This window comes from Centruroides sculpturatus, unplaced genomic scaffold (assembly GCF_000671375.1).
Source record: "Centruroides sculpturatus isolate CEXI.00-Female unplaced genomic scaffold, Cexi_2.0 scaffold115, whole genome shotgun sequence".
NCBI classification, from domain to species: Eukaryota; Metazoa; Arthropoda; class Arachnida; order Scorpiones; family Buthidae; genus Centruroides; species Centruroides sculpturatus.
In genome coordinates this window covers 633,282-645,511 of record NW_019384545.1, presented here as the reverse complement: position 1 = coordinate 645,511, position 12,230 = coordinate 633,282, and the positions used below count along the sequence as shown (strand labels likewise).

Below are 12,230 nucleotides of genomic sequence, written 5' to 3'. Positions count from 1 at the left end.
GGTAAAATAGGCGAATTTCCTTCTACAACTTCGGTTGTTGTTCATGATACAGTTAAGGCTTTAACAAAGTTCGAGCGATTACGTAATTAGCAAAAAAAAAGTTGAAATAAAGTGATTAAACAAAAATTATAACAAATATCGTAAATAATAAATGCATATATAGAGATATTTTTTGGAGGGGGGAAATGATCTTCACAATTTGAAATCGAATGAACACACTGTGCTCAAATGCTCGTGTAAACGCACACCATCTATCGTAGGGTAAATGCCAGAAACCTTCGCGGGAGTGTATTAAAAAAAAAAACTTCCCAAAGCTTCATGGCAATTGTACTATGCCACAAACCTTCGCTGGAGTATATTAAACAACTTCCCAAAGTTTCACGGCAATCGGATAAACGGTGTGGTAATGCATGAAGGACACACACACATACATTCATTTTTATATATATAGATTATTCACTGGCCTGTAAGCATTAATACAATTCAGTTCACTGGGCACAGCATTAATATCATCAATTAAACTATATTCCACAACCACAGTGCAATTATTGTATAGTAAATTATATCACATGCAAGCACATAGTGCACACTGTTCATGTCTAACGATTAAGATTGAATGATGATTGAAATTAATAAATCATCATACAGATATAAATAGAAATGAGGATAATACATATCTTATGTCTTTTAGAACAGCTTATTAATGCCAGGATTTATTGGCTTGGCCAAAACAAAACTGACATTTGTTCAGTAGAAAAAACCTTACAATAACGCCTGTCTAGAAGAGTGAACTCATTTCAAAAACTTATTTATATCTCTGTATTTCCATACTCTGTCCAGCAGTTAGGAAAGATTTAATGGAGTTACAGTTAAATGAAGAGATAGTGCAAAATAGTTTGAAGAACTAGAATGTCAAGACCCAATTCCTCTGTGAGGGGAAAGGAATGAATGCCAACAATGATTAAAATCAATTAAACAATTAAAAATATTATATACAGTGTGAGGCCCGAGTGATACTTGAGCTAACATGTTAAAAATATCATAAAGGTGTCAAATCAAGGAATCGGGCTTTGATTCTAATGTTCGTAAAAATTGGAAGAAAAACCTAAATAAAATCAGGAAATAATAAAATTATTAATCGAGAAAAAAAAAGTTTTTAAATAACCTTAAAAGGAGATGCAGCGCTGATATTTTGTCAGACTTATAAGAATTTGAAACAATTAAATACGAGCAGGAGTTTCAAGGTGCAATTAATTTCTCTTGATTGGATTAAAACACAGTATCAAATTAAACCTTTGGTAGCCTGAAATGGTCTGTCATCTGCTTAGATACAGGAAACCGACCAATCAAAAGCTAGAGATCCGGGGAAGCGAATATCTTAAAAAACTTGGATCTCAAAGACAAAGACAGACTTTTTCCATGCTTCTCCTAGTGAAGTTAACTGTAGAGACCTCTTCCAGATTTCTCCAGCCTCTGATAGTGTGAACCACTGTTCAGACTTTCCCCAGCTAACAACTGTAGTCAACTGTCCAGACTTTTCCCTGCCTCCATGAGTGAACACCATCCTGTTTGAACTTCGGGCTATCACCCTTCGTCACAACCTCCCACACCATTGAGCATCGACTGACTGCCCCGAGGCCAACAACTGAACAGTCCAGAGCCACCAGAAGACAAAAACACTCTAGATTGTAAGACTTAGTATAAATAAACGGGTTTGTTTGTCACTGTAGCTATTTGCCTCACTTTCCTTCATCCCACATATGATAAGTCCTGACATTTGGATACTGCCAATTCGGTGACCCTCACAACAGTAAAAGTTGTTAATCTGATACCATTTGAAATTAGGTGATTATACAGAATTGATTGATAATAATCTGGCAGGCCAGTATTCTGCAAATTGAAATTTATTTGGATGTGACTTCTAAAAACCGCAAATGAAAAATCCAGGCAAAGATGAGGTGCAGCAATGCACACTGCTACATGACAGGATAGCAACTATAGGATCAACAGCAATATGATAAAGAAAAAGGACTCAATTTGTTACAGTATCTTGTTTGTGTTGAATTGAATGCTTTCACTGGTACAAAATATACAGCATATCTGCAAAATTCAGATCACAAATAACCTATAAAATTTTGTACATGCAAATTTTTAAAATATGAATGTTGAAAATACAAAAATATCCGGTAATCAGACATTTTCAATAACTTGACACAACTCTGGTCCCATAGGTGCCAGATTAATAAACTTCTACTGTATATTATGCTGTATTTGATTCACAATTTTCAAATATACATTTTTAAGTTTCAAGCTGAATTTTTAAAGTGACTTCTGTTCCCCTCTCTAGTATATATATATAAAAAAATATAAAAATTTTATTAAAAATTACAAATCATACTTATCTGATACAATAATTTTTACATTTAATCTAATTAAAAAGAAATAAAAAGTTCCAAAATTATACAAGTTTTTTGAAATAAATTGAAAAAGTTTTATAAGAAAATAGTATAATTAAATTAATTAATAAAATTAATATTGAAACAAACCTTGTGAGCCATTACTCCATCTTTGTCATCTTCTGCCAATCGACGAATCAGTTCTAACAACTTTTCTCTTTGTTTTTTACTGGCATTTGCCCAACTAGACTGTATAAATATTAAAAATTACTTTCAATTATAATAATAGATAAACTCCTTATCAATTAAATAGTCATATATAACTGTTTAAGTAATAACAACTATTAATGCATTTTAGTCAATTTTATGCTAGTATGGCATTTCAGTTTACTATTATTTAATGATACTATTGAACTTATTTTAGCTAATTTTAATAAAAAAAAAATAGCCATTTGATTTATTTCATTTTGATGATATTATTATAACTAAGTGTTTTTGTGTGTTCATAATATGATAAACATACTAGTTATGTGCCAGATCGTTAAAAACATATCTGCAGATACGGATACAGATACAGATCATTAGTGTCTAGATCCGCGGATATGGATCTCAACTTTCGTACTCAGTCGGCGCCGGTGCATGTGACTTTGGACCAATAGTTAATGCTTTGCATTAGTAACGCGACATGTTTTAACTTGCACTGTGCATATTTTTGTTTATAGTTTAGTGTGACATGGGATAGCATAGATTACGTTTGCGTTTTTGGAGTGTTGAGTTAAATTAAAATAAAAACAATGTCAACAAAAAAGTTTAGTAGTGTAATATGGAAATATTTTACGATAGTAAATGATTTTTGCATGATAAAATTTTTGCAATATGAATGTGCCAAATATGTGATTTTAAAAAATAAAAAGTGATTTGAATTGAAGTTATTAGTATTTTATTGCTACCTATCTGTAAAATTTCATATAAGTAATGAAATTCATTAAGATAAAAGATCCGTTAAAGATCCGCTAAAAAGTAACGGATACAGATACCCGGCACATCACTAAAACATACATATACTTTGAATGAATGAAACTGTTTAACAGCTGACATAATGTGTGTTTCATTGTTTCTATTACAATGAAATTGTCTGATAGGTGATAAGCAAATTCGTGATAATTCTCTAGGTAAACAAAGTATACATCATCCATTTCATGTAACAGGATAGTTAGAACTTCATACTGATAGTGAAAATAAAGTAATAAATGAAGTATTATCCTCAAATTATAAACAAAACAAAAAAATTTTATAGTCATTGTATAATACATTTTTTTTTAAAGTTCCACAGTAAACAAAAAAAAAAAGAAAATCATTATACAGATATAACTCGCCTTACATCGGTAATTTGTTCCAGGAGAAGCAACTTAAGTCAAATTTACTTGTCACTAGACTAAACCACAAATAATCATTCCCAGTTCTGTATTTTATTTATAAATGCATTTTCAATAATAAATGATTAATAAGAATCTATTTTAAGCTTACAAACAAATAAATTTTAGTTTTTAATATAGTACAGAAAAAAAAGTAATCTAAATTTACAAATACATNGGAAATATTTTACGATAGTAAATGATTTTTGCATGATAAAATTTTTGCAATATGAATGTGCCAAATATGTGATTTTAAAAAATAAAAAGTGATTTGAATTGAAGTTATTAGTATTTTATTGCTACCTATCTGTAAAATTTCATATAAGTAATGAAATTCATTAAGATAAAAGATCCGTTAAAGATCCGCTAAAAAGTAACGGATACAGATACCCGGCACATCACTAAAACATACATATACTTTGAATGAATGAAACTGTTTAACAGCTGACATAATGTGTGTTTCATTGTTTCTATTACAATGAAATTGTCTGATAGGTGATAAGCAAATTCGTGATAATTCTCTAGGTAAACAAAGTATACATCATCCATTTCATGTAACAGGATAGTTAGAACTTCATACTGATAGTGAAAATAAAGTAATAAATGAAGTATTATCCTCAAATTATAAACAAAACAAAAAAATTTTATAGTCATTGTATAATACATTTTTTTTTAAAGTTCCACAGTAAACAAAAAAAAAAAGAAAATCATTATACAGATATAACTCGCCTTACATCGGTAATTTGTTCCAGGAGAAGCAACTTAAGTCAAATTTACTTGTCACTAGACTAAACCACAAATAATCATTCCCAGTTCTGTATTTTATTTATAAATGCATTTTCAATAATAAATGATTAATAAGAATCTATTTTAAGCTTACAAACAAATAAATTTTAGTTTTTAATATAGTACAGAAAAAAAAAGTAATCTAAATTTACAAATACATGTATGTACTGTACATACTTGTAAATATACATGTTTACAATTTAGCGATGTTTACAGTACATCATGGACTCTCTATTTGTAAATGTGGTTTGCTCTAAGACATTATAAAATAAGATGATTTTGTAAGGTTAAATAACAAATATAGTTATTAAAATTATTTTATGATAGTAGAAAATAAACTAATTTATGTTAAATTTACCAATGTCAAGTGGCACTGATGCCGCTGCCAAACAGTAGATATTGGAACCACTGTGGAAAATGCCAATATTGTGCTGTTAAAGACCGCTAAACAAGACGACAATACAGAGTCACAGATGTTTTCATATTTCGTTCTCTAAGATTTATAATGTTTATATTAACATTTACTGTAAATATGATTTTATGTGCTTTTAACACTTTTCTAGTGATATTACGACTTCAATATTTGTGGCAGACAGACGTAAAGTCAAATAAAATGACTTAAACTTGATTTTTATTTTTCCATATACAGTCAACCCCCCTATAACACGATAGATATGTTCTGTTCTTTATGAAATTGATGTTCTAAGAGTCCTTGAATACATGAGCCAATCACAGCCCGGCACATGTGTAGTTTATGGACTATGGCTGTTTGAAAGATTTTCTTCCATAAAGTTAATTGATTCTAGACTAATTTGACTCAACATATCCAAAATATGTATAATTTTTTGGGAATAATCCATATAAACTAAGCTATAAACAAAAAATTGTAGGATTACTTACTGAGTGTGCACCATTCGACGATGCCATTGCTTAAGCTTGTTTTCGTCGTGGAGCTTGTTATCGAATGGCGCTCGCGTGCTTCTTGATAAATTATTTTTTTTTTGTGAAAAATTTGCTGAACTTTGGAGACATCATTAATATAAATATAATTTTTATGGACGTTAAATAATAAATGGTTTTTAGTAGGTCCGCTGCTTGTTTAAACTCAACGGTTTGTACAACATCTGCTATTGGTCTAGATTCGACCAATCCTGTCGCGACACGAGTTGGCGATGACATTTTACCGAATTATATGAGTTTTTTTAGCGTGTTTGTACGAATGCTGTCGCAACTTTTTCGCCGTCATATACGAATCCAAACTATATGAACCCATGTTATGGGGGGTCGACTGTATTTTTTTTTTTTTTTGTGGACAAATGACGTATAATCGAGAATATGTCATTTGACTTAATTTGATACGACGTAACCCGAGGTATACCTGTACATAATTTGGAATTTTCTTCTTTTTTGACATATTTCCTTTTGAATAAAGATTTTATTGTCAGACACTATTGTGCAATCATATTACAATAAAATGAAACATAAAATGATGATATCAATTTTGTAAAAAAAATGCTCCGTATTTCTAATTTAATTATATTCCTACTCTTTTCTCTGCTATTTTATCCTTTTTTTTTTTTTAAATGAAATACTTTGTTTACAGTTGTTTATCTTTTTAAAAATTAGCACACACTTCAGTATCCAAGAAAATAATTATAATATTATGGTATCAAAACTACAAAAAACTTTAAATCCAGTAATGGACTTAAAGTACCATAATATTGTATTAATACGATAACAATATCATAATGTAAATCTCCTTAAAAAAGAGATTTGCAACATTATAGTACTGACTGTTAATATCATGGTAGTTTCATTATGGCAAAATCATATCATAATAAGTATAATATGTTATATTTTTGTTTTAGGACAAAAAAAAATTTATATTTAATCAGAACAATATTTAAATTTGATTACTAATATTGTTGGCTATATTATTTGTACTTATTTTCTTTTTATCTTAAGAAGAAATTCTTTCAACCAGTTTTTCTTTCATTATACAGGTTGAGCCACTCAACTTTTTCACCTCTAACAACATTTTACCTGTTGTTGTCATATAAACATAAATACATAAATAAATATAGGAAAAACTCTTATCTGAACTAGAAGGAACCAGAAAGCTTTCAGATAAACAAAATTTTGTATAATCAGAAAACTTATTTGTTTTTGGTTCATCAAGAACTGTGCATTTAAGTATTTTAGAATTAAATAAAATTAATACAGATTTTTCAATACAAAAATGAAAATTCCATACCTGAAAGCATTCAAATAAATGGTCCAACTGTTCTGGAGTAAAATCCCAGGCTAATTTTGCTAATAAATCATGTACATTTTTTACTATTGCTTCATGTTTTCCAGCTTGAGCCATCCAAATATCATCTAGATCTTCTAAGCTCAATGATTTCTCTTTTATTATAAATATAAAAATCGTAATGTACAGTATTCGCATATGTATTGTTTCTACTACATAAACAGGAGGAAAACTTTATGAAATTTTTTATATGTTTTGATAGATTTGTGTAAATAAGAGAAGTTTAAATCTGATATGTATATGACAATGAAAATATCCTGCAATAGACATTAATATATTTATAGACTGGCAGGTTATCAGGAAAACTTTTAAATTGCTGCAATTATATATGACTTTTTGGAATTTCTAATAAATTATGAAATATTCTATATTTTATAGCCACGAACGTAATAATAAAATGGAGTATTTTCGTGTATAAATATGAATTATGTGTTAAAATGTGTTTAATCTATAGCACTGTTGGTACACACAATTACGATTATTTGTGATCAAGTAGACTATTGATTCTGATAGATCTATTTTCCGAGGAATGATTTAAGTTCATTACTGTTTGCTTTTAACGCAATTATTAAGATTCACATAAAAAATTGTATTATAAAGTTGCAAANTTATAATTTTTTCTAATTTTTCTACATACTATAATTTAAAAATGAACAATTAACAATATATAATCATCAAAAATCATTTTATTTATATACAGTAAATTAGTTTTTAAGCAGAAAATGTTCATTTACATACTTTTTAAAACTATATAAACACTATTTAAGTCACAAAAAATACTTCATAAACTTGAATTACAGTATATAGATAATTGTTTTCATTAAAGCTAAAATAGGAAAATTTGCAATGTTTTTGGCTATCAGAAATCTTCAGGCTTAATTAAAAAAAATAATTCAAATAAAAGACACTGTTATGAAAACTTAGTCAACAATGAAACATATCTGTATTTTTGCAACATTTGATCAGTAATTAATTTATCGCTTCAAATTTATTTCAATGTTGATGCATCTTCATAACAATGTTATTCAATTTATTTTAAAATTTCTTATAATTTTTAAATGTTTGTGTAATTTTCTTTTAATAATATCTGAGCACTACTTAGTAAAATCTGGCAACCAGCTTTAACATCGATATATAAATTCTATAATTGTCACTACCTCTCAGGAAATTTTATTTTGGTTTTAAGTGTTTTTTGATTTTTAAAAAATTTTTTATATCATATTTAATACTCAGCATATGACATTATATATGCCTTTATACAACTCCACAATGGAAAGACTCTGCCATAGATTTATACCAACTCTAATGGCAAGGAAAAAAGCCCATCACAAGGAAAAACCCGATCCAGACACGACCCAATGCCTAACGAGTCATGGGAAATTTCAAGTCTTATTTTTACCGCTTTAAAAAACGCATGGACAATGTGATTGTGAAGTTAAAAGTGAGGAAGATACCAAACATTTTATGTTTCACTGCCCTAAATTCCACCAGCACAGAGCAGAATTTTTTAGGGACACCATCACAAGTGGACTAACATGGCCGAATGACAATAGTCCAAACCACCAAACATCTGAAAGTGAAACAGATGAAGATAGCAAGGATGGTTCCTGAACATATATGCTTTGTACATATAACTTTCCCCATGTTTTACATTAATTGCTCGATATTGCCTTATATAAATTGTAAACCTTAACCCTGAATACTGTATAGATTGCCGCACCATTTAGTTTATATGGCATTATATATGTGCTATTATTGGATCATGTAACTGTATTTTATTTAGTATGTTGAGGCGTTGCGGGCACACATGGAACCCATGGTCACTTCCTTCCTCTTGCTGCTTATCACCTTACCTTCAAACCTTCTCTCCGTTTCCTATTTAAACAAGCTAAGTCAGTCAGCTAAACGACCGATAGCTCTCTCACCCTCTTTTACAAATACAAATATACGTCTTTTATTAGTTAATATTAAACTAAAATATATTTTTCTTATGACTTTACTCAGGACCAGTTTTTTTTAAGGAACTGTCAACAACTGAAAAGGAGATAAGACTTAAAATGCATTCTAAAATGACAATTTAAAGTGATTAATTTTTCTATGCTCTTTTATATGCACATCCTGTATGATAAATCTTACATTTGTAGATTTAAGTACAACAATTGAATAGGACAAGAAGCTTTGAGCACATATACAAGTACAGTAGAGTCTCGAAAACTCAGCACTCGATAACCCGGCAGTCCGGATAACTCGGCCACATCCTGGCAGGGCAAAAAAATCATTAGTTAATTCATTTTCATTATAGACAGCTTTATGCCTCAAAGTATTTTTCTGAGGTCTGTCTTATCAAGTAAATTACTGTACACAGTGTATTCGTTAATTTTCATTTTCATGTAGTAAAGGCTCTATGCCTTCATAAAGGACGTACTTTTCCTTTGTTTAAGGGTATTTGGGCAGTTTATTCTCTGTTGTATTCTCAAGTAAACAATACATACAGTACAGTATTTTCTGAGGAAACGCTCATACTTATTTTTTTTAACCCCATTCCCGATAACCCAGCATTCTCACAAACTCGGCCACCCTTTGGTCCACATTAGGCCGAGTTTTCGAGACTCTACTGTATAACAAAGCCAAAATCCAGGAAATGTACAGTACCAACAATCATTGAAAAGATGGATAAATTGAAAACAGATGTCTGGTACCTGGGTAAATGTTTAAGTATAAAACTTAATATATTAATTTTACAACAGTCTTCATCATCTAACATGCAAAAACATGATGTAAGAAAAGTATTATGCAATCCACAATTAATAATCATAAATAGTACAAATTAAAAAATATAAAAAGATGCAAATTAATTACATTTTTAATCTAAATCTTCAAAAATCAAATGCTGAGAAAAACTTTAACAAATTAGCTAAAAAACTAAATACAGTCACTGCAAGTTAACAATTAAATGGAAAAAAAATCTAACCACTAATAAAATTAATAGTGTTATACCAGATTCTGTTCTTACATTTTAAAACTCTAACTCTTTAAGCACTAAAATTTTTGTTTTTCCTATGTATTTGTAGACTGATTAGTTTTTACCTCAGGATATACTTTAGTGGGGACATATCATTTAGTTTCTTCCCAGTTGTGGAACAGTTCAAATATATTTTCAGGGGATTTGCCATTAGTGAAGTTTTGTGATATTTTGTTGCTATTTTTGTAAATTTTTAAAAAATTAACATGATTTTAAATATGTTATTTTTTGCATATAATGAGAAATGTTTATTCTTTGCTTCATATTTGAAATAAATTATTTTTTTAATAATTCATCTTTTATAAATAGCAAACTATATCAGTTTATTTACTCTATGTCAAGAATTTATTTACGTTTTTATTGACTTTAGAGAGTATCAGGTGTTGTGTTCAACTGTAGGTCTTTGTTTCTTAGTGAGCTGGATATTCTGTTGTGTGGTGATTCTCTGTGCTTTTACATTTTATCGTTATTATATTATATACTAGCAGACCCACCACGCATTGTTGTGGCTCAAAATGTACCTATTATAAATGTATAACACTTCCCCCGCGGGGAGGGGGATTTTTCGAAAAATCCCTTCTTTGTGTACATTCTCTTGACGTTCCCTATTAAAACGCAATCAAAAACGCAAAAAACTGCATCTAAAATAGTATAAATAGAAGCAGAGTTCTTTACAGTAAGTCTTAATCCAGTCCATCTCCCCCCAGTGGGGGGAATTTCGACATGTATATTATATAAAAACGTGTGTATTCGAATGCAGTATTGTGTCAAAATTTCAAAGAAATCGGTAGGAACAAACAAACATTACATTTTTATTTATATAGATAGATAAAAGATGATCTGCTTTAGTTCATCATCACAGAAAAGCAAACTTAGGTCATCGTACTCGTAGTGCCATCTGTTGGATATAAAAGCCTTCACCCTAGATGATATCTTTTAATTTATATGAATGTTTAACGGAATAATATACAGCCTATGTCCACCCTGAAGTTCCATTCTAAATATTGGTGAAAGAATTTTTGAAATTGGATGAGTAGTTTCGGAGATTATCCCCCACATCCAAACTTACAAACATTACCTCTTTATAATATTAGTATAGATTTCACATCAATTCCAATATGAATCGTTGAATATATGAAAATGATGGAGCTTTTGAAAAAACTATATTTGAAAGCGATATGGATGAGGAAATTGGTGATGTAAATAATATTTGACAGTGATTTATTATTTGAGAATGGAGATGAAGATATAATGGAATCAAGTACATCTGACGAAGATGATCCAGATTTGCAATCAAAATCAGATTGTACATTGATTGATATCACTAAACTGTCTTGGACAACAAAGGTACATAATTCCAAGTTTGTCATACTTAAATTTTGAACTAATTCTGGTCCGAATCATGATCTTTCTCCAGGATCACCACATTCTCTATATTTCAAATTATTCATCATCGATGAAATGTTAGAAATTATAAAGGAAATTACAAACAAATACGCAGAATATGTTGCTCGAACTAGAGGATATCCTGATAAATTATGGGTACCTATTGCAAGTATATCTGAAATATGGGCATTTATTTCAATTATATTTCTAATGGAAATAAATAAGTTGCCTGCTATGTATATGTATTGGTCTAGTCATCCTGGACTCAAAAATAATATGATAAAAAGAATAATGACATGTGATTGTTTCTGTTGGAGAATAAAGTACTTAGATTTATCGAATAGAGAAGAGAAATTTAATCGGAATGCAAAAAGTAAAAACATTCATGTCAATGTTAAAAATAAACTGTCAAGCATGTCTTGACTCCATAACAATCCAGCAAATCGTTTTTTAATACTTTAAAAATGCTTTCGGACGCTTTAAGCGATCATCATCAGTTAACTTTGTGAATTGAACGAAGAAATTTGAAAATAAACTACGTCACTCATCATAGAAGGATTTCCATGCCGACGACAATCCGTCCGCATCCCTATGATTAATACAGCTTGTGCGCATTTGCGCTTTGTGAATTTCTAGTTTTTCCAGATGTTTCACGGCCTGCCTGGATTTTGTAGCTTTAATGATCGACGCCCGATCCCAAAAGACTTCGATATTCTGCTGCTTGGCAAAGGCCGCCAGCACCGTAGAGTCTACGTTTTTATTGACTGATTGCTTATGTTCAGCAATTCTTTTCTTTAAGTTTCTTAAGGTTGCTCCTATGTACACGAGATTGGTGTTAAATCTATGGTCTTTTAATGGTATAGAGTACACTCCTGCCATCGCGTTGCGTTCGTAACTGCCTTTATCATTTTTTA

At 29.9% G+C, this 12,230-nt stretch overlaps 1 protein-coding gene across 2 annotated transcripts in view; it reads right to left on the bottom strand.

The window, feature by feature from the left end:
- Nucleotides 1-12,230, bottom strand: part of LOC111623475 (probable ubiquitin carboxyl-terminal hydrolase FAF-X) — a 274,716-nt gene that overhangs the window by 155,566 nt on the left and 106,920 nt on the right. For both annotated transcript variants that reach the window (XM_023366062.1, XM_023366060.1), the window contains 3 exons: nucleotides 7,518-7,544; nucleotides 6,852-7,019; nucleotides 2,547-2,645 (listed from right to left, as the gene is read on the bottom strand). In XM_023366062.1, coding sequence (XP_023221830.1) covers nucleotides 2,547-2,645; nucleotides 6,852-7,019; nucleotides 7,518-7,544 — 294 coding nt within the window. The remainder of the gene's footprint in view (nucleotides 1-2,546; nucleotides 2,646-6,851; nucleotides 7,020-7,517; nucleotides 7,545-12,230) is intronic.